The sequence below is a fragment of the Galeopterus variegatus genome, unplaced genomic scaffold, assembly GCF_000696425.1.
Source record: "Galeopterus variegatus unplaced genomic scaffold, G_variegatus-3.0.2 Scaffold875, whole genome shotgun sequence".
NCBI classification, from domain to species: Eukaryota; Metazoa; Chordata; class Mammalia; order Dermoptera; family Cynocephalidae; genus Galeopterus; species Galeopterus variegatus.
Window position 1 is genome coordinate 275932 of NW_007726986.1, and position 24109 is coordinate 300040.

The window sequence follows — 24109 nt, forward strand, 5'->3', positions numbered from 1 at the left end:
GGCACGAAAAAAAAGACAAAAAGAAAAAAAAAAAAATACTCTTTTTCAAACTATGTGCCAAATACCTTCGAAAAATCCATATAGCCATACATCCAAATGTTCTTCCTTATCTTCCCAAACATCACCACATTCCAAACTTCACAGATGTGGTATTCTATAACAATTCAACCCCAAATTTATCCTATATCCCCTCAGACATTAATAAAGAGAATAAAAGTGATTTTAAAAAATTAACTTGGGAGCAAATAGATTACCAAAAATAATGAAAAATATTTCTCCCAAGCTAATTTTATCCTTTAAAATTGTAGGTATTATATACTTAATATATTACACTAATAACAGTTGTAGCAAAAATATGAGGACTAATCAATGCTGGAAAAATACACGTGCTTAATGATATTCAAAAGCCAGACATTTTTTGTTACACTAATGCACAAAGAACGTCAGTTGAGAAAAGATAATTCAAAGTAGATTATTCTAAGTTTTGGTTTAAGAGGTTATATCCACTTCTGTGTTTTTTAGAATAATCACTTAGAATGACTTTGATAAAATCCCCAACCAAAACCTGGAACAGATCCAGGCAAGCAATGCAGCCAGCTGACACCCAGGGCTCCTGAGACGGGGGCCACGGACCAGCCCTGCACCTGCCCACAACCAGATCTAGAATGCACTTATTAGCCACTTGTGCTTCTTTGGGGTGTGTGACTTATCTGCTCATGTACTTGACCAAATTTCTGCTTAGATTTTTCTAATTCATTTTTAAGAATTCTTTTTGCAACAAGGATGTTAATCTTTGTGTGTTGTAAAAAAGAAGTGGAGTAGAATAATGGTTACCAGAGGCTGAGAGGAATGGGGTGGGGGGGATGAAGGGTGAACTAATGGGGACAAAACTATACTATTTACCCTAAGTGAATCATTGTGCGGTATATGCATCTATTGAAACAACATACTGTACCCCACAAAAAATATATAAATAAAATTTAATTAAAAAGAATTATGGGGCCGGCCCGGTGGCGCACTGGAGAGTGCGCTGCTTGGGAGCGCGGCGGCACTCCCGCTGAGGGTTCGGATCCCATGTGGAGACCAGTTCCCGCTCACTGGCTGAGCGCGGTGCGGGTACAACACCAAGGGTTGCGATCCCGTTACCAGTCAGTAAAAAAGACAAAAAAAAGGGAAAAAAAAAATCTTGGAGCCGGCCCATGGCTCACTCAGGAGAGTGCGGTGCTGATAACACCAAGGCCCCGGGTTCGGATCCCATATAGGGATGGCCAGTTTGCTCACTGGCTGAGCGTGGTGCTGACAACACCAAGTCAAGGGTTACGATCCCCTTACCGGTCATCTCTTAAAAAAAAAAAAGAAAAACTGAAATCAAGACAATGCCTTGTATGGAAGGAAAAAAAAAAAAAATTATGATTTGAAATAATGAATATGCTAATAATGATATGCTCATATATTGCACACAAATAATGATAGTCAACACTGTATCCACCAAATGTATAATAAATTGTTTCAATAAAAATAAAAATAAATTAAAAAATTAAAAAACTGGAAAAATCCATATCCTAGATAAAGGAATTTTAATAGACAACACTTCAATGGAGATACAAAAGAATTTCAAATAATGCATATTTTTGCATAAACCTAGGATAAAGGTTTTTTGCATATTAAGATATGTTTACATAGATATTCTTCTATCATGTACATAGATATTCTTCTACCATGAGCTAATACCCTAAAATGCAATACATATTTAAGATAAAGTTCATCACTAATGATAGCAGATAGTGACAAAGACTATCTCCCTGAATAGACTTTAGACTCCTCTGAGCCCTCTTCTCAACTAGGCCTCAACATTGGCATTCCATGTCCAACCTGTCCTTGCCTATTTTACATAATCCAGTCTCAGCAAAAATGCTGCTAAATCAGTCAGCTTAACAAGAGTCCCTCACCTTTCATATTGGATCACTCTTGAGACCTGATCAAGTTTGTTACCCCCCACCTTCGATGTATAAGTCCTTGGCCTGCCTTCAGCAAAAAATCCTGATAGGTCAGTTTATTAAGAATCCCACCTAGCCTTGATGGTTCCTCTTGGTAATTTTCCATCCACTGATCCCCTTACCCTGATCCTTGGCTATAAATCCCCCTTGTCCTTGTTGTATTTGGAGGTTAGCTCAATCTCTCACCTCTACTGCAACAGACTTGAATAAAGTCTTCCTTACCATCATAACAAGTACCAGAATAATTTTTTTCTAGAACAACAGAAACCCATATTAGGAGGAAAGTCTCCTCCTCAGTAAACTTATGTTGCATACTGAAAGGAGAGAAAAAATGAAAACTTCTTTTTGAAATTAAGTTATATCAAACCAACATCTGAATGCTTAAATGCATTCAAGGCATCATGTCTACAAGAGTTAAAAAATATAGAGACAGGTGTCTATAACGAAGAATTTGGACTTTGTCCTTGGGAGAGACTCTAGATCTTTGGAATTTCCTATGAAATAGGAGTGTCTTTGTTATTTTTGAGCCCCTTGAATCACACCTGAGTTTATGCTAATGAGATAACTAAGTATGGGGGCTGGTTACCAGAAAGACTAATCTTATGATTAGAGGAAGGGGGCTTTAAGCCAGTCCAACCTCCAGGGAGAAAACTAGAGATCAAGTTCAATCACATGGCCAATGATTCAATCAATCATGTCTATATAATGAAACCCCAATAAAAACATCAGACACCGAAGCTCAGAGGAGCTGCCTGGTTAGTGAATACATTGACGTTCCAGGAGGGTGCTAATCATGATTCCACTGGGAGAGAGTGGAAGAGCTCCACATTAGGGATGTACATACCCCCAGACCTCACCCTATGTGTATCTTCATTTGGCTGGTCCTGATTTGTATCCTTTATAAAACAGAGGTGAAAAAAAAAAAACAAAAAAACCCTGTAATCAAAAGTATAATGCTTTCCTGAGTTCTGAGTTGTTCTAGCCAACCACCAAACCTGACAGGATCAAGGGAACCTTCTGGGTTTGTAGCAAGTTGGTCAGAACTGTGGTTAGCCTTGGGATTGTCAAACTTGCACCTGAAACTAAAGTGAGGGCAATCTTGTTGAGGACTGTGACCTTAAACCGGTGGGGTCTGATGCTAACTCCAGGTGATTAATGTCAGAGTTAAATTATAGTACATTGCAACACACAGACAAACTTTCAACATTCAAGGAGTTATACGTGTTTCTATAAATCCACTCAGGTCCACAACCAATCACTCCCAAGAAAGCCTACTCGGCTACATAGGCCGCTGAGCCCCAGGACAAGAAGTAGAGTTTTGATTTATTGTGCACTCTCAAAATATCATTATTTGGATCTTTTCCTTTCTTTTGGCACTTTCTTAGAGACAGACAAAATTAAACCCACACAAATAACAATTAAGCTTCTGCAACAACTATTTGAAAATGGGTTTCAGGTATATCAAAACAAAAATGTGATCATTTCTAATGGGTTTTTAAAATAAAAATAGGCTTCCTTATTTGAAAAGCAATGTATGTTCAAGGGAAGGGAAAAAATGGAAAATATAGGAGATAAAATTAAAATAATCTCATATATTAATAATCCCACTATTCAGAAAGAACCATTACTACTCTTCTCCCCTCTACTCTCACATAACATATAGGGTGACTATCCCTTATCCAAAATGCAGGGAACCAAAAGTGTTTCAGATTTTGAATTCTTTTGGATTTTAGAACATTTGCAGATACTTATACAGGGTGGGCATCCCAAATCCAAAAATCCAAAATCCAAAATGCTCCAGTGAGCATTTTCTTTGAGCACGATGTTGGTGCTCAAAAGGTTTTGAATTCTGGAGCATTTTGGATATCAGATTTTCAGATTAGGGATGATTAATCTATATCACAAAAATTTTGGCATGTCAATAAATATCAAAAATTACAAAATGGGTGAATGTCATAAAATTTCATCACTAAGGTAAATCATAATTTAAATAGTCCACTAAAACTGAACTAATTTATTTCCAATTTTCTGCTATAAAAAATAATGCTGTAATCAATATTCTTGTAACTAATTCTCTGCATGAGACTTTTATTATTTCTTCAGGATAGACTGAATCCAGTGTAATTTCTAGGTCCAACAATATATTCTTTTTAATACCAACTTATACCCCTGCCAGGTTTGTGTATGAGAGTACTTGTCTTCTATGCTGACATGCTGGGAATGTTCTTACCTTTGCTACTGTGATAGGCCAAACTGCGGTCTCAGTGTAGCTTTAATATAAACTTCTTTGATTTCTTAAGAATGTTAAATCTTTTTTTTATATTTCTTGGCAATTTTTCTCTAGCACTGACAACTTTCTATTAATGCCCTTTGCCATTTTTCTTTAGGGCATTCATCTGTTTCCCACTATTTTATAATGTACATCAAGGGAATAAGCCTTTTTTACAATATACTCACATGCATTCTTAGTTTGTAATGATGCACTTTGGATTACCAAGAATAATACAATCTCTCTTTAGGAGTTTTATGAGTTGGTCACAAAAAAAGCATTGTATACTCTATTATTTTAGGCTAAATATTTTTAATAAAAGTTTATGCCATAGAGAAATCAAGACCTAAGAAAAGCAACTACTCACAGTCAGTACTCAAGTCAATTTAAAATAACCTGTTAGACATAGATAAGAGTTTTCTATTCCCAAACTATACATCTTAAACTCTAGACAAAGTATACTTATTCATTGTAACATATGAATTTAAGATTTAACACTAACTTTATTGTTCCTATCATTATTCTGAAAGTTTGCATACAGATTCAAGCTTTTACTTTTTTCTAGAAATGTAAAAATTTACAAAAGTAAGTGTATAAGAAATTGCTAAGGGAGAAGGTAGATCTACACAAAGCCAAAAAGATGAGGGGAAAAGTTTGTTGTCAAATTCAAAGCCGATCATTAAAACCTAAAAAAGAAAAGAAACTTTAAGCTAAATAATGCAGAAATCTAGTTTTCTGAATGTGGCATCTTTTTTGAGTACTAATGAAGGAACAGTACAGAATGCATTAAAAAAAAAAAAAGCATATGGACCTCAGATTATAAAAATAAGTCACTGCTTTAAGATGCAGGTTTTTTATTATTCAAAATCTTATTATTCATCATCAAATTATAAAGTATGTGTATATAAAGTTATATCAAACATAATATACTTTATATGACAAAACTGTCTTCTACATCCGATATATATAAACTATTAAAACAAACAAAACAAATCTATCCTAGGAATTTGCAAGAATCCCTTCACATTAGTCCACAAGCCTTCAGCACACTTAAGGCCTAGTAACTGAACAAATACTACTAGTTCTTTCAATATAAATAAATTTGCATTAAAATATATTTCCAAGTCAATTCTCTCCAACAGCAAACTCACAGGAATTAATACTCAAGAACTCAAGGACTCATACCAAGTATTTTTCCACTCCTTTTTTTTTTCTTTAGCCTTATTGCTCTTCAATTAAACTGCTTGATATTTATAACTCAGAAATATGTTATAAACATAAGGAAAAAAACAAGGCACAAAACTGATTTGCAATGTGCTCAAAATGATATAAAAACTGTCAAACTACAGGAAATAATATCAAAATATTAACAGCAGTTGCCTTCTGATAGTAGAACTAAGGGTTTTCTTTTTCCTTTCTATTTTACAATAAATTTTTAAATTCATAATGAGTATGTATTATTTTTATAATTAAACTTTTTTTTTTAGAAAAAGATGAAATGTACCAAATACAAATAACTAAAAGTAACTTCCTGATCCTCAAGCAATTGTTTCCTCAAATACAGGAGCAGATTTTTAAAAATTTTAACTGACAATTGCTCAAAATAATGGCTACAATGAATATCTTGTACTTCATACAAGTACTGTAACACTGTCTATTATCATCTAAGTGGCAGTATTGTATGCTTCCCTGCACGCTGTTTCATAATAAGCCTGATAGAAGTTACCAGTTATGGCGGAATTTACTTCCTAGGAAAAAAGTAAGTACCTCCTTAAACTAACTCTCAGATTTTTCTCTCCTTTTACTCCTATAAAAGTGGTTACAATCAAATTAGAATTATAAGTATACAGAAAATATGTATCTTAGAACATAAGAAAATCCAAGTCCCTTTCACCTTCAGAATACTGCACAGAAGACCATTTAAAAAAATCTCCCGGGCCGGCCCCATGGCTCACTTGGGAGAGTGCGGCACTGGAAGCGCTGAGGCCGTGGGTTCTGATCCTATATAGGGACGGCCGGTGTGGCTGAGCGTGGTGCAGACCACACCGTGCCGAGGGCTGCGATCCCCTTACCAGTAAGCAAAAAAAAAAAACTCCCAACTAAAGAGACAAAATGAACTCAGACATATGACCTGGAAAACTAAAGAACTAGGTGGTGGTGGTGGTGGTTGTTGTTGTTGTTGTTGTTATTATTATTATTATTATTATTATTTTGGGTGGCTGGCTAATACCAGAATCCAAACTCTTGACCTTGGTGCCTGGAAAACTAAAGAACTAGGTGGTGGTGGTGGTGGTGGTTGTTGTTGTTGTTGTTGTTGTTGTTCTTGTTGTTGTTGTTGTTATTATTATTATTATTTTGGGTGGCTGGCTAATACCAGAATCCAAACTCTTGACCTTGGTGTTATAAGGCTGCATTCTAGCCAAATGAGCTATCCAGCCAGCCCATAGATTATTATTCTTAGCCAATATGGAGGCAAAAAAAGGATAGAAAAGTCCTATTGGGACGCAAGCCTGCTGAGTTTACTGAGACACTAAAATTTTATTTTATTTTTCTTCCCTCAAACAACAAGACATTAAAATTTTATAAGTATCTAGGGAAGCCAACTGACAAGAGATAGGTGGCCAAAGGAGAAATATGGTGTGATCTTCTGCACTCCCAAGACTCTCAAGGAGGTAAATCTTTGCCCTGCTCCTTCCTTTCTATTCCAAGTCACATAAAAAGACAAAGGGCAAGGTTTAGGAATCAGGGCCAAGGATAAAGAAAGACACAATATCCTAAGTGGCAATCTTAACCTAGTTTTTGAATCGTAACCTAGAATGAAAGTTTCCAGTTATCAAAAATAGTGAAACTCAATATTATCCTACAAACTGATAAACTATCTAATGGATGTACAACTTAACAAATAGTGATACAGTTTTAAGGTATTCTGAGGATTTTATTTTGTATATGTATTTATAATCTTTCTGCTGAGTTTTTTGTTTTCTCAAGTTTAATAAGCAAACCTACCTCATTTTTCATGGCTTCAATTTCCACTTACTAGTATGATAAAGTAATCTTAGTTTCAGCTCTACCATAAAATAGCTTACTGGGCTTGAGCGAGTGTTTGGGCCTAAGTTTCCTCTCTTGTATACTGAAATGAATTGGTCCAAATGATTTAAATGAACCCTTTCATTCTAAAATAATCATTCTATAATTCTTCAAGATGATATCAAGTTGTTTTGAGTAAAATCCTTTTTTTTTTTTTAACAGGACTTAAAATCAACATATAGAAATCCATCTTTAACTGGAGAAACATTGCCCCTGGATTAAAACAGTGGGTATATTCCTCAAGCAATCATTCACCACATCAACACTGGTGAAGACAGTATTGTGGATTTACCCCCACCCCAACTCCATCACTTCATCCAAACCCCTAGCACCACAAACCAATCACTACCTACTTATTAATTTACTTACAGAGGAAATGGGTAAGCCAACCCCCACTATGATGAGAACAGTGGATGTGACGGTACTGTCATGGTACGGATAGTTGATGCTGTTGTCTTTACAGAAAAAGCCTCTCTGAAATGGATATATTTGGCCCAATTTTAGAACAGCCATAGGCATGGAAGCTGTTGGGGAAGGGAAGAAAAGACACACATGATTAAATTCAGTTCAGTTTGTTAGGGAATAAAGTCTACTGAATGGGATGTAAATCACAACCATATTTCGCCCATTCTGGAGAAAGGTCAATACTCCATAATACCCAATCATGAAGACTGAGGAAACCATGTAGCATTTGCTTGTCTATATCAGCTTTGCTTTTATCCAAGCATAAATTCTCTTACTTGCATTGACCTCTGATTTAAGGAAAAATCAATTTAAAAAAACCCCAGGGAAGAGAGCAAAATTAGCCCATGAAAAAATAAAATTGAGAAAGCAAAAAGGTTTTCCATTTTATGTTCTGTATCTAATTCACTTTTAATTGAATTGCTCAATATCTTAAATTTGTTTAAGAAAAAAGGTAAAATTCTGTAAATAAATTTAATAATAGCATCATAAGAGTCAAATGTAGTCAAGAAGAAAGATGTAAACATTTGCTTCACATTAGAACTTAAACTCATAGGGTTAGAAAAAAAATAAAAACCATAAATAAAATTGATAATAAAAACAGAAAGAAAACAACCCTTTTTGTTTTCCAAACACAAAAAAATGGGTTTAGTTAGCCCTGGTGAGGCTAATTAACAAGATATACAGAAATTATTTTCAGCAGAAATTTTTTACCTAAATAAAATGACCCTGAAAGACCAAAGTTAAGTAACTTAAATTAGTGGCTTTTTTTTTTTTGGTGACTAGCCAGTATAGGGATCCGAACCTGTGACCTTGGTATAATAAGGCTGTGCTACAACCAACTGAGCTAATTGGCCAGCCCCAGTGGCTTATTAATACATTCAAATTTACCATGCTTTTTTGGCTTTGTTTTATACAATTAATTCAAGCATCTACTTATTTACTATATGCTCAATGCTAGGCTGGGTCATACATAGTGGAGACAAATTAGTGTAAAACAGATACTGGATTCAAGAACCTAAATTGTACTTCTACAAACAGAATGTATACTTAGGAAACTGTTTAAAAAGAAATACCAAGATAGATTTGAGGGGGGGGGCATGATAAAACTGCTCTGTATCTTGATTGTGATGGTAATTCCACAACTCTATTTTACTGTATGTAAATTTTAAAAGAAATACCATAAAAGGCAAAAATATGCCATAAAAATAGAAATATGACTAATTACTAGAATCACATAAAGGAACATATAGGAATTCAGAGGTCAATGTGAACTGGAGTAGTTAGAAAAGACTGTCAAAGAGGGACCAACTGAGTTGCAATTGAAAGGGCAGGTAAATCACAGGCAATTGGAGGGGCACGAGGAGAGCATTTAGTGGTAGAGGGTAGGCAGTGTGAGAATTGCATCAAGAGCACAGAGGGAATGAGCAAGCAGTTTTCAAGGTACATAACATTTATAGCCAACATATACTTCATGCTCATACATGCTGGGCACTAGGCTACACAGGTTAACTCAATCTTTACCTCAACCCTGTGAACTAGGTACTATCACTACCCCCATTTCCCACATAAAGTTACTGAAGCTTAGAGAAATGAGGAACATGGTTGAAACCAGTTAAGTGGTGGAACCAGGATCCAACACAGACTATCTGTTTCTAGAGTCCGTGAATATATGGCCTCCCATGGAGACAAGCAATCTGGCTATATTAACAGGTTAGAATTGAGGGAAGGAATATATGATTTAGAACAGCTCGTTAAGTATATAATACATGTTGTGTTCATAATAAAAACTCAAAGTTAATGGAACAAAGTCTTCTTTGCTGCAGATTATTTCTGAACTCTACAATTCTGTGGTTTTTAATGGTAGTAAGAGGGCTTGAGATTTTTGTGTTTATCAAAGGATTATAGGTTTAAAATACTGACCTAAGAAAGGACTTATCCTGTAAGAAATAAAATATTACTGTCCTCTTTTGCTCCGGGTCAGCAACATGGTAAATGAGGAGTTTTAGAAATTCCTTCAAGAAAGAGAGGGAAGGAGGGGGGAGAGAGAGAGAGAAGAAAGGGGAGTACATAATACAACTTTGAAATAACCCAGTAATTAGGTGATAAATAGTGTGCTGATAGTGAAAATAGAAAAAGATGCAGGGAAGAATGTTTTGAATATAGAAATGACACAACTTGAGGACTGATCACAATTGCTGAGGCAGACCTGAAGATGACACTTTAGGGTTTGGAAGTGTAGGGAGAATGATGGTCCCACTGTTAGAAATGTGAAGTTGAAGGGGAGCTTGTTTATGGTGGGAGAACATTAGTTTAGTATTGAGGGTACTGCCTTTCGAGCAATCTGGCACCTTCCTAAATGCTCAGCCTCACTTTCCACTCTCCGCCATGCAGCCCTTAAGACTCCAAACACAATGAACCATTCGCTGTGGCCCTAACATACTATGCCTTCATTTATGCTCAGCCTTCTACCATGGATACATGCCCTCTCATTTCTCCTTCAAGTCCAGGTCAGGCATTCCCTTCTTACCTGTCCCATGGCACTTTGTACATATGTCTATCACACTGTATTTTAAATTGCTTTTTGCATGTCTGTCAGCAACTCTGAGGGCAAGGACTGTCTTTATCATTTTTGTACCCTTTGCACCAGACACACAGTTAGATCTGAATAAAAATTTATTGAATGGCTAAATGAATAAAATTCAGGGTAAAGATAACTAGCAGAGAGGGAAATGTAAGTTGTTGGCATTGGAAGTTGTAACTTAAGCCAGGAGAATGAAAACCGTTCTCAGAGAAAGAATAAAGTCAAAAGTAACAGAGGCAGAGCAATTAGCTAAGGGCTAACATCCATAGTGAAATCATGAAAAAAGACTATAGGAAAGGGAGGAAGACAGGATGATTACCCACTCCAGAGGCAGGGGTTGTTGTAACAGAGGCAGAGCAATTAGCTAAGGGCTAACATCCATAGTGAAATCATGAAGAAAGACTATAGGAAAGGGAGGAAGACAGGATGATTACCCACTCCAGAGGCAGGGGTTGTTGTATCTGTCTTGTTCAGCAGCATATACTGGCCATTCTTTGCCAAAAGGATAAATAATAGAGAAACAGGACAATGTTGTGGCACTAAAACCAAAGCTCTGAGTATCTAATATATATACAGGTAAATGTAGGATGTCAAATGCTAAGACATCAAGGAGAATGAGAACTGAGCAAAAACTATAACCTCTGAGGAAAAAGGTAATCAGTAGAAACCTGTGAGAATATATATTATACCATCTCCACTAATACAACAATGATATCTTTATGAAGAAACTTCAACATTGAGCTTCAATATTGGGTTGTCATTGTCTGAACATCGTTTCATCCAGTTAAATATGTCACAATGATGTCCTCTATTGCTCATATATATTATACACAAATACATGCATAGAGGCGTACCCATCTCTCCAGCATAAACAGATACCTCTACTCTTAAAAGCAATGGAATATTCTTCACCTGCTATAGAGATTATTTTAATGGTAATTTTTTAGAGTAGTGATGGAGGGTTCTTTATTAAAATTAGTGTTATAGAAATATTCTTCTCCAAATAAACCCTTTCACAGGACAGGTACATTCTTAATATCTAAAGGATACCGACACTATTTTTGATCCTAATCACAATTCTAGGACATTTTTCTCTTAATTAAAATTCCTTGAGAAGTCACTTTTAAAATTCTATAATAATCTCACAACGAGCTTTCATCTGTTACAGTAACAGATCCACAATAGTTCATGTATATATGTTACTACCAGAAAGCAAAGTGTTTTAATTCTTTTGCAGGTATCTTTCTGATGCACTTTCTACCCTTCTTCACTCAGCACTATGCCCTAAGAGGCCGACTTACAGACTTTATCTATGGGCTTGCCCTCTGTCTCCCAGTTAGGTTTGACCAATGGAGGGTGTGGGGGTGGTGACACTGGCAGAAGTCAAAGGACAGAAAGAGCACAGGGACAGGCTCCCCTCCTGCAGAGTCACCATGGGTTTTAATCCTCTACCAGGGACCACAGCTGCTGTCAGGTAGCCTTGTCCACACAGCTCCCTTTTTGGGGTTCCAGCAACCACTCCTTCACTTTGCCCCTTGGCTCTAAGGGGCATCATTCCATCCTCGCTGTTGCTGGCCCAGGGTACTACACTATCCCTAGTTGATTTTCTAAATTCTGCTCACATATTTATAAATAGTTCCTTCATTTAATCCTCCTCAAATTATCCAGTTTGAATGTGCCATCAGTTTCCTATCAGGACCATGACTGACAGTGCCACACATATTATTTCAATCTTGCTAAATATAACTGTTAGCTACTACATGTCTGCCCTTACTGCATTCCTTCTAAGATATGTTGAGAAAGACAGATAAATGAACACAGGTTGAGTATCCCTTATCTGAAATGCTTGGGACCAAAAGTGTTTCAGATTTTGGATTAGGTATGTTCAACCTGTACCTGGATAGATGTATACATATACATGTTTCCTATATTCTCCTCTAATTAAGTGATAACTGAAATCTCTCCCATTTTATATGTAGTATATAGTTCCTCAAAGATGTGTTGTTACAAAATATTCCAATAGGATACATCTAAAATGCATTTTACAGAAAAGAGAAAGACTGAAGTAAACCAATGTTAATCTCTAATATGTAGAAGCAAAGATAAAGAAAAACAAGTATTAAATTTTCTTTTTGCAAAGAATAAAATAAAAATCTATGTTATTAATACTGACTTCAATGCCCACTCCCTTCCCCTATTTTCTCTCAAGATCTCATTTCAGACATCTAAATAAATATTACAGTATACCACAGGGAAACTCAGATGTCCATCCTCTCCTTATTCATTCAAACATTTCAATTCTTATGATACAGCAGCTACAATGCCAGGAAAGAAAAAAGGAAAGAAAGACTAAAAGAGGGAAGGAATTAAAAAGACCTCACCAAAGAATTTTTAATAAAAGAAGGAGATCAGTGCTACAGGAAAATAACACAGCTGTAACTGCAAGCATGACTGAGGCTTAGGTTTAGGCAACATAGCAGTCAGGATCCCAGCAGGAAACTGACAGCACACTCAAAAACTGTGTAATTTATGGGTAGCTTAAGAAAGGGACTATTTACAAGGTGTGAGCAAAGTCAAGAGATAGTGCAACCTCCTAAAACTGCTACCACCCCACCCCCACCCCCGGTTTAAAAGGTACAAAGAGGGCCACTAAATAGGAGCCATTACCTCAGGGAGAGCAAGCGTGGCATGATTTGGCAGGAGAAAGCCAGGAGAATCAGCACTGCAACCTCACTCTCCTCCTGCCAGTGCTTTCCATTGTCCAAACCTGTCTAGAAGCCAAAGGGCAAGGTCAGCCTCCTGACACAGAGGACAAGGTTGATAATGATAAAAAGCAATTCAGCGGGGGCAAATGGAGGGTTATCCAGAACTGGAGCAGAAGAAGGTAAGGCAAGTTGGGAGTAACGAAGGAGAGTTTAATGAAAGAGCTATTTACAGTCTATTTAAAACTACATACTTAAAATTTTGGACTTTATTCTGTGGGTAACAAGGAGACACACAATCCAATCTGTGCTTTAAGAGGGGAGGGGGACTCTGAGAAGAGCTGTGAAAGGAAAAGGCAGTATGAACATAAAATAGAGGGAAAGGCCAGAGGCAAGAACTACTAACGTATACGAGAAATGTTGAGTGCTGGAAATGAATAAATAAAAGTGCAAATAGGAAGAAGAGATAGATTCTAAAGATCGTGAGGAGGTTGTTCCTATAGAATTGTGGACCATGTCTGTGTATGTACACTTAGATGTGTGTCTGTCTCTCTCTAAAACACACAGGCACTTCAGCCTTTGGTGTCTCTGCAGAATAAATTTTCCATTCTCCCTTTATCCTGAGAAGATTACCATCTAATAGCATTCCCCCCATAATCTTGCTTAACAGTAAGCCTTTCAAGGAATATTTATGGAATGAATGAATGAGAAAACGAATAAATAGGTAAGCAAAAGCCACTGAAGCATGTAAATAATAATCTTATGTAATCACAAATTTATATCCTGAAAACTTTTAAGTGATTTTCCTCTCTAAAAGGCTCAAGTTCAATCAAATACACCAAGAAAAGACAAAAAAAAAAAGGGGGGGGGGCGGCAAATAATCTGATGTCCAAGAACGTGCTAGGAAAGCACTTACAATTCTATACTCTAACAAATATTTCTCAAGCTTGTTTTCCACTGGGAACACAAACTGTAACGAAGATAAACAGACTGAAGATACCCATGCAAATTGCTAAGACAAATTTATAATTCACAAACTCCTGGAATCTTGAAGGCAATTTTTGCATAGTCCAGCATTACCTCCAAGCAAAGCTCCAGTCATGGCTACTGTAGAAGCACTTCTCTCAGCAGCACCCTTCACCCTTTTCTCAATAAGAAAAGAATTCGGGGTCCCAATTGCATCCTCTTTACTGATCCACCCAAAACAGAGGTCCACAACTTCCCTGCAGGAAAGCAGAAGGATCAGATTTCCAAATGAGACACTGAGTAAAAAGCAATCATACTTCAAAATAGGACTTTACAAATAATTAACAATCAGGTCCAAATCCACCCTAGTCTCTTCTCTAAAACCACTAGAAACCATCAGATCTAAAATTGTATCACAAATCACACATGTACATATTCCACTCCATGATACCAGTGTTGGATTTCCTTCTCAACATCCATTCTACACATCTTCAAAGTCAGCAAAGGAGTTAGACACCTGTGACTTTGTTCCAAGAGTCTCATGTAAAAAGTTTTCACATATTGTACACCTTTATAGTATATAATATACTATGAGTTCTCAGTAAAGGATAAATCATAATGTGGACTCATATTCACCAGTAAAAAAATATTTGTTCTTACTGGAAGCACCTAAAATTATCGGTGCAGCCTAGCTTACAAGATACTTAAAGAGTAATCCTGCTAAACTTGGAGAATTTATAACCCTGAATCAGAAAACACAAACATGCTTAAGAGAAAGGTCTACTTTATAGTTAAAAGATTTATACATGGCTCTTTGTGGATATTTACTGTGAGTCCTTAAAGCTCCACTACTCAAAAGAAACAATCATCTTACATGGCCCTTCTCATACCGGTCCAAGAAGAAGAACAAAAACATTTATTAATCACCTATTATAGGTCACCACCTTGCTAAGGCACTTGCATATATATTACAAGTATATATTATCTTCACTTAAGAACATATTCATATTTCATATTCCCTACCACAATATCTGGAAAAATTAAAAACAAGAAATCTAATCAACAGTATGAATATGGATCATATACATTTAAATATGTCTATTATATTGTTAAGCAGGCAAAATAATCTGTAAAAACATTATATATAATTTCATTTACCTAATACAAATTGTTTGTGTTGATGTATAAACATACACTGGAAAACGTGGAAAAATTTATAGCCAACTTTTAAGTAGTTATTCCCAGAGATGATATCAATACAAATCATGTAGAAGACTCCTTTTCCTACTGTATATACTTCCATGTTTGAATATTTTACATTAAAACAAAAGACTATTACATTTGAATTTTTAAAAATGCTTTATCACAGTGAAATATTTTTCATTATGTTTCCTGAAATTATGCATACAACATACCTGAAAAGGGCCTATCTATAGTAAAGAGATTGTTTGAAATTGGGGCAAAAGAAAGCCTATTTTCCTATTCTATTTAAAACAAAAAATATAGCATTAAAAACTAAACTTTATGCCTGGTTTTATGCCTGGTTGACAGTTTCTCAAAGAAGAAGGCCTACACTGAAATAATTATTTTGGGGAGTTTTCCTTTCTTGCAGCTTTTGAGAGCTATGATGATATATCACATATGAAGTAGATAAACCATAATAACAATAAGTTTATTAACTCCTTTCCATATTAGAAATTTTATTATTACACTTTGGGTCCTTCCAGAACACACTTATATAGAGTAGAAATAATCTTAAAACTCAAGAGTTTAGTACAGGGTATCGAATGCAAGCCATATGGTGACTTACTTTAGTCACCACCTCTTGGAAAATCTTATAAAATAATAGCACTCAGGCATATCATTATAAAAGAGTGGAACTGTCTTTTTAATTATGTAAAGAGCAAAGGAATATTACTGTAGCCTGCCTTTCAAACTGTTGATTAAAAAAAAAACCTTAAAGTTAATTACATATTAATATAAACCAGCTTTATTCTGATGGGAGAGAGAGGCAAGAAAATAATTTCATTTAGGGCAGTGCTATCCAGTAGATTTTTTGTGATAAAAGAAATGCCCAGTATAGTAGCCTCTAGCCACCTGAGGCTACTGAGCACTTACTACGTAGCTAGTGTGACTGAAGGACTGAATTTTTAATTTTATTTTATTTTAATTAATTTAATTTTAAATTGCTACATGTAGCTAGTGGCTCTCCTACTGAATAATGCAGATTTAGGAGGTTAAAAGCAAACTAATAGGTTGAGAGCCATTAAATTTCCAAAACATATTAACACTGTTGGGAAAATAGAATAATTTAATCAGGCTCCCCTTGCCTCAGGGCCAGTTGGAGTTGGTTCAGTAAACAAATTGTGTGTGTGTGGGTGGAGTTGGTATGCATACATGGTGCCGCCACCTTGGCTGGCGTCTGCCTGGAGCAGCTCCTGTCCACGAAGCCATGCTGTCCAACCTACAGCTTCCAAGGACCTATTTGCTGGTTACCTAGCTCATTAGACCTGCGTGTGAGGGGTCTGGTGACCCAGCCTGGCATGTGAAGGGTTTGTGACCCAGTCTGTGAATGGGCTTGAGGGGTCTGGGAGTTCTAGACCCAGCCTTAGCTCAACCATTGGCCCAGTCAGTGCAGGATTACCGGCAGGTAAAAGAGCTGCAACAACTAGCATGGTCACCTAGCTTTACAATTGGCATCATGAACAGGATTAAGAGCTAGACAATTGGCACTGTGAGCAGGATTCCAGGCCTCAGCAATAGCTGTAGTCGAGTAGCATAGCCAGACAGTAATGGATAAAACCCATATAAGAAACACATTCCAGTCAAAGAAGAAAAAAAAAACTCCAACATATGTAAATTTAACCATGTTTGTGCATTTTTCTATATGTATATTTGGATCTGACAAGTAAGTCTTCAGTTACTTCTGTGAAAATTGCTTCTACAAACCCTTTCATTTTCTCTTTTCAGCAGTTGGAGTTTAGAAGTTTTTTTGGATCTTTACTACTTTGTGTTACCTAAGCACTTTTTAGAAAGTTCTATTCATTCCAAACTTAAGGAATGTTCTTTGTGTCCATTGCAATTTGGACAATATACATTTTGGGGGAAAAAACATGCAATATTTTTCTCGCTTTCTTTGGAAAGAGGTGTTGCAAATCTTTTCCAGTATCACATGAAAAAAAAATCTCCTGCTAATCAATAGTTGTGTTATTTCTGAATAGAAAGGATTTTCTTTCCCTTACTTAAAAGGATCATTAGATGTCCAAAAGTAAGTCATTCAAAATTTTTCTAACTTAATAAGTGAAACTAATAAGGTTGCCAAGTAAGAATGTTTTTTTTTCCTCTACGGATCAAATGCAGAGACTCCTTCCTGATTATTATTCCTAATCATTTGACAAATGTTTCTTTCATGTCTAGCATACAGCTAGATATTCATGTCTGGCATTCAGGGAAGAATATAGATTGAAGGTGAACATCTGGAATTATCAATTACAAAGGGGATAGCTGAAACCATAAGATTTTGTTAGGAACACTCAGAAAAAGTGACAAGATCCATAATCTGGGAAAGAAAATAAAAAGTCAATATAGCCAACTAAGACAAAATAAACTATCAGGAAAGTAAGATGAAGAACATGAAAGAATAGTGTCAGGTGCACTTTCAAAAATGTCAGTAACAGTAGCTACTTTTTACTTAACTCCCTTTGTACTTACTGACTGTGTGCTAGGTGTTGTAGCTTTCTAATCCTTCAATGACTTCAAAAGATAAATATTATTACATTATTTTGAAGATGAGGAAACCCGCCCAAGGCCCCTTATGTTGCAGAATTAGGATTCAAACCCAGGTCAATGAGGCCATAAGTCCACTTGGTTCATATGGTCTTAACAATAACAAATGTCACTTACAAAGAAGCTGAGTAGAAAGAGAACAAAAAACAAACAAGAGGTCCCGGATGATCCCTGACAGGACTGCAGCATTTGGAGTGGGAACAGAAAGACTGAAAAGAATTGACACAGTGAGTGGGTAGAGACAACATTAAATGTCTTCTGGTAAAAGGAAGGAAGGAGAAAGCTTGGTTCATACCCTAAAGAACAAAGAGCAGATGCGTAAAGATTTTTTTTTGTCTTTAGTGCAAAAGATATGATAATGATCTGAGGAGGTAGAATGGGGTTGGAGTTGAGGGGGTGGAGTAGTGACTTGAGAATATGAGAATGAGGATGAACAGATAGCACTATATCCAAGCGAGATGGGAGAAAATGTAAGCACAGGTAGACAACCAAGACCATCAAGAGCAGGGGCAGCTAGCATTTGAAAAAAAGAAAAAAGTGTAATATTTGATTTGTATAGCCATGCAGTATAGCCACACCACGGGTCCTCTTTAGGACCCAATACTAATAAGTGGGCATGGCCTCCTCAAAGAGGACCTGGGGCCTGACTATGCTGCATAGCTATACAAATCAAATATGAAGCTTTCCCCACTACTCCACTCCCTTTGGCCCTGATGGAAACAGTATGATAAAGGGGAAGAAGGTGGACCAAGACACTGTGTGCACCTCTGTGTATCTGACACCATATTGAACATTTAACATTAACTTTCATTTAATCTTCACAATTTTAGAACACAAGCTCCAAGAAGGCACAGATATTTTTGTTGTTTTTTTTTTAACCAATATATCCTAAGCACCAAAATTGTTGCCTAGCACAAGACAAGCCCTCAACAAATATTTGATGAATGAACAAAGAGACACCCTGTAATATGGGTATTATTATCCCCATTCTAAAGATCAGGAGATGACTCAGAGAGGATAGTAACTTAATTAAAGTCATACTTATAATAAGCAAGGATGAAATTAAAAGTATTTAATAACCAGTACTGTACCAGCATCGCCACTCAGAACAGACACCCGCAGATGCTGGAGGAGCTGGGTTCTGCTCCAGTCTTTTAGTTGTGGTATCATGGGGAGGTCCACAGGAGAGATCAGGACAATTGGGGTCTTGAGCAGGGAAAGGGAAGACTCAGATGTATACTGGCTATCAGCCTTGATAGTAAGTGCTACACCCAGGATTCCAACCTGTACTTATCTGACACTAAAGTGGGAAACAGTACCATTTGCTAAAAAAGTAAAAAGAGCAAAGAACAACTGGAGATTTTAATAGAATAGAAAAACCATTCAAAACAACTGCAAAGGGAAATGGAACTAAAAATGAATTAAAGATTGATAGCTGAGGGCCGACCCCGTGGCGCACTCGGGAGAGTGCGGCACTGGGAGTGCAGCAGCGCTCCCGCTGCGGGTTCGGATCCTATATAGGGATGGCCGGTGTGCTCACTGGCTGAGTGCGGTGCAGGCATTACCGAGCCAAGGGTTGCGATCCCCTTACTGGTCACAAAAAAAGATCAAAAAAAAAAAAAAGATTGATAGCTGAGCTCGATATGTTGCCAGACAATTAAAAAAAAACAACAACCAGGATGACGCAACTAAAGTAGGGTAGAGGGGAATGAGAAACAAGAGAAATATGAATGGGCAAAGCAAAACTACAGCATGAAGGTTTCCAATTCCAGGTAAATAATGTGGGTATGTTTCAATAAATAATGAACAATACTGGTTCTTGAGCAAGGAAGGACTTGGTGAAAACTGCACTTCAGGACAATGAGTTTGTATGAGGCAGAGGTGGAAAAGAGGCAGAGCCCAGAGGCAGGTGGGAGGGGTCAGTGGTAGAGAACACTGTACAAGAATTTTGGGTGTGATTCACCGAGACGGTATAAAAAGAATCAACCAACAGGCAAGAGTGCAAAGGACAGTGTACTCTCAGCTTTTAGAGACACTTACATTCTGGTCACCAGCTTGCAGTCACCACCTCTCTGTGGCTGACATAGTTTTACTGTAAAAAGTACTTATCTATTTTCTTTTGTTTTTGTTTTGTTTTTTTTTAAGGGAGAAAAAGCAATTTGGATATAAGTGACATTTACCAAAGAAGGGTTTTACATTTTAGGTCTTGAGTTGATAATTAACCTACGATATCCTCAACCTTGGAGTATCTTAGTTCATTATGACACTTAAAATAAGTTTGTATAAATATTTAAACAGCTTTTTAAAATATCAAGAACTGGGGGGCCGGCCCGTGGCTCACTCGGGAGAGTGCGGTGCTGATAACACCAAGGCCCCGGGTTCGGATCCCATATAGGGATGGCCGGTTCGCTCACTGGCTGAGCGTGGTGCTGACAACACCAAGTCAAGGGTTAAGATCCCCTTACCGGTCATCTTTTGAAAAAAAAAAAAATATATATCAAGAACTGTTAGGACAGGTTACTTTACTATGGACTCTGAGATTTCTGCACAAATAAAAAACAAGTTAGCCTATTCATTTATACACTAACAAAAATAAAATGCAAGAAGTTAGTCACCTGTTGTTCCCTCCCCAGAAAGGCACACTAAAGCAGTGCCAACTGGCAAAGAACATTAATTCTTTCCACTCCCTCACGGTAACAGCTGTTCCCCAAAGCTGGCAAAGGTTATAATCAGTAGCAAACTTTCCATGCAGACTTCTATACACAAAAGATAAAGATCATTGAACTAAAAGTGTATGGAAAGAGACAGCTGATTTTTTCTATTTTACCTTCTCCTGGGCACTTATCAGGAATCTATTTTGGGCTTCCTTGCTATTTGAAGCTATAACTTAATCATTTCTCAGCTAAAAAAAAAAAAAACACTCTGTTTATATAGCACTGGAGTTGGGAATAATATAAGCACGTTTTGAAAGGAGCAAAAACTACAGCAAAAGTGTACAGTAACATTTACATCATAAATGGTTGACCTAATCAGAACTGCATTGTGCGAAGTGACAGAGACCAGATGCAAAAGGCCACATACTGTATGATTCCTTTTATATGACATTCCATTTATATGATATTATAGGATGGAGAACAGAGGTGGAGGGCAGTGGAAGGAGCTGACTACAAAGGAGAAGCATGAGAAAATTTTGGGGGGTAACAGACCAATTCTGTATCTTGATTATGTCGTGGTTACATGACTAAACTCTAAACTGTCTAAATTCATACTACTGTGTACACCAAGAGTGAATTTTTCTTATGTAAGTTAAAAAAAAAAACAAAAAACTACATATTGGCTTAAACCTCATCTCACCTTCCTACTCCCCTTACTTCCCTTATTTGTTTCAAACCTTTTGACATGCCCTATGCAATGACCCATCCCCCTGCACCTAGCTAACACCTACTTGCCATTCCAGCTTTTATTCAGCTACTCTTGGAATTCTTCCTTTGGTGTGTGGCAGGGTGGGGTCCTAGATAGAGTTGAATAGTCAAATATACCTGGCCGGATTTACTTCTGTCATTCTCCCAGTTACTATTTGAGTGAGCTTGGGCAATTTACTTATCTTCCTGAGCTCAGTTTCCACATCTGGTAAGTGGGAATAAATTCTATTTACATACCTCCCAGAACTGTTGTAAACTAGGTTGTAACTGTTGTAAACTAAGTGTTTAGAATAGTAATAATTTAGCACACTAATGTGCCTAACATAGGGCCTGGCACAGTAAATGTTTATTTCCTCATCTTTCTTCTCTTGTCTACTGCCGTCACAACCCCTGCTCTCTTTTTGAGACCCCAGGGACTTGATACATACATAAATCTATCACAACACTTAATTCATGTATTGAAATTCTTTATCTCTACAAAGAAATAGTATCTATGTGTCTCTTCAAGCCGCACATAGAATCACAAACTTTGTAGGCCGGCCCGTGGCTCACTCGGTAGAGTGCGGTGCTGATAACACCAAGGCCATGGGTTCGGATCCTATATAGGGATGGCCGGTTTGCTCACTGGCTGAGCGTGGTGCTGACAACACCAAGCCAAGGGTTGAGATCCCCTTACCGGTCATCTTTAAAAAAAAAAAAAAAAAAGAATCACAAACTTTGTGAAGCCAGCATGTTCACTGCCTGAGTCAATAAATTGTTTGAAGAATAATTTGTCCGCCTGATCTGGTCTTGTTGTTAAAGAAGCAGTTACTGGAAGAGAAAGAGAAGAGGGCAGAAAAGGTCAGAGTACATTGAGGTAGTCTGAAATGTACATCCCAAGGTTTCCCAAGGCTTATCAATAATCAACAAATTTCAGAAGACACTGAAGGATAGACAATCAAGGGGAAAGTTCCCCTTTGAAGTATAGTTTCTACAAAGCTTACTTAGTGTTTAGTTTAAAGGAGTTGTGACCTATAGGGTTTTGTCCAGGTATTATTTAAACTTGTAAAACAAAGCATCCTGTATTCCGGTGAGAACTTTTAGTTAAATTACTTCTCTCTTTGAACCTGCAATAAGACTTCCAGTCTCAGCAATCTCACCCACAAAATTCTCTTAACCAACAAAGTCTCCATCATTAGTAGCTGGACAAGACATAACTTCTCCCATTCAGTAGTAAGGCCTATATTCCAAAGAATAACAAGTATGTGTTTACCATTACACTGATTCTTGAATAAAGCTGGCAAACTCTAATACCCTTACAAAAATTCTAGGGTAATCATTTCCAGAAAAGTTAATACATAAATGCCTCTTAAAAGGTTGTGTAAGGTTGTGGTTGAGGGCAAATTTTAAAACTTTTAAGGGGACTGCTTTTTTGGCAATCGAGCTTACATAAACCAGACTGACATGATTTCATCATTTTGGTACAGAATTAGTTATCTGGGTACTAAAAATACGTGTAGAAAAAATTCAAGGATAAAAACTATAAATAAAAATTTTAAATAAATAACCAAATAAAATCCAGACCTGGGACTTCAACTGCTTTTAACAGTTCACATCCCCCCACACCCTAAATAAAATATGTATTTTAAATCCTTAAAGTATTTATGTGCACCCATCACGTCTAGTCTGAAATTATACCAAATGCCAAGGGTCCGGAAACTAAAATTAAGTTATACTAAAGTGTGTCTCAGAAGAAAAACATAAAAACTCTTATTTTGGCAGGAAGTCACAAATTGGCATATCTAAATTAGAAAGCTTTATTTAAAACACATACACACATACCTTTTTTTAAAGGCATACAAGCCAAGAAAATTTGGCAAAATTCTTTTTCTAATGGTTATGATTACTCCAATAACAAATTGTATACTCATTTTCCAAAAAAATGTATGTTTATACAACTCAAGTTATTTTATACAGAAGGTAAGTTGAAGAAAGAACTCCCACAAATTATTCCTTTAAGGCTAAGAGCATACAAACAATGCTGAAACTACACAATAAAGAGCTGCTACCATGGGAAGCAAGAAAAAAAGACAGGAAGGCAGGCAGACATTAGTTTGTTATGTGCCTTTTAAGTACCAGGTGCTTTATTTACATAGAGTCTCATTTAATCCTGACTAATTTGTGAAGTAGACAGTATTATATCCATTATGCAAATGAAGAAACTGAAGCACAGCAGGACTAAATAACCAATTGTGTGACCGCAAAGCAGAATTTTGAAATTTTTGAATACCAGGCTCCAAATCACAGACTCTTTCCACGATATTTGGTGAGAGTTACTTTGGAAAACAATGCATCAAATAATCAGTCGTTCTCAGCAATGAGGCTTCTGTAAGGGGAGTTCAACTATTCTACACCAGTGATCTAAAAATGATATTCCTGGGCCAGCCCTGTGGCTCACTCAGGAGAGTGCGGTGCTGATAACACCAAGGCCAAGGGTTCAGATCCCACATAGGGATGGCTGGTTAGCTCACTGGGTGAGCATGGTGCTGACAACACCAAGTCAAGGGTTAAGATCCCCTTACCGGTCATCTTTTAAAAAAAATAAAATAAAATAAAAATGATATTCCTCTATCTGCCAAGATCATTCTCCCATCCAGCCCATCATAGGAAACCATGACAACTTATTATCCCAGACTATTAATGTATCCCTAAAGGATCTTCCTCACATCTCCCTCAGAAATGATCCTGCTGGCCTGTGCTTGGAATTTTCTCAAGGAGGCTCATGATGCACAGTTATTCATTCAGCAAATATTTGGGTGTCTTCCCCCCTTTAGCTACCACAACTTCCCTCAGTT

The 24109-nt window shown here is 36.9% G+C and overlaps 1 protein-coding gene across 1 annotated transcript in view; it reads right to left on the reverse strand.

The window, feature by feature from the left end:
* Positions 1–24109, reverse strand: part of PPAP2A (phosphatidic acid phosphatase type 2A) — a 104075-nt gene that overhangs the window by 64636 nt on the left and 15330 nt on the right. The window contains exons 2-3 of the mRNA XM_008573096.1: positions 14182–14324; positions 7723–7877 (exon numbers count right to left, since the gene is read on the reverse strand). Coding sequence (XP_008571318.1) covers positions 7723–7877; positions 14182–14324 — 298 coding nt within the window. The remainder of the gene's footprint in view (positions 1–7722; positions 7878–14181; positions 14325–24109) is intronic.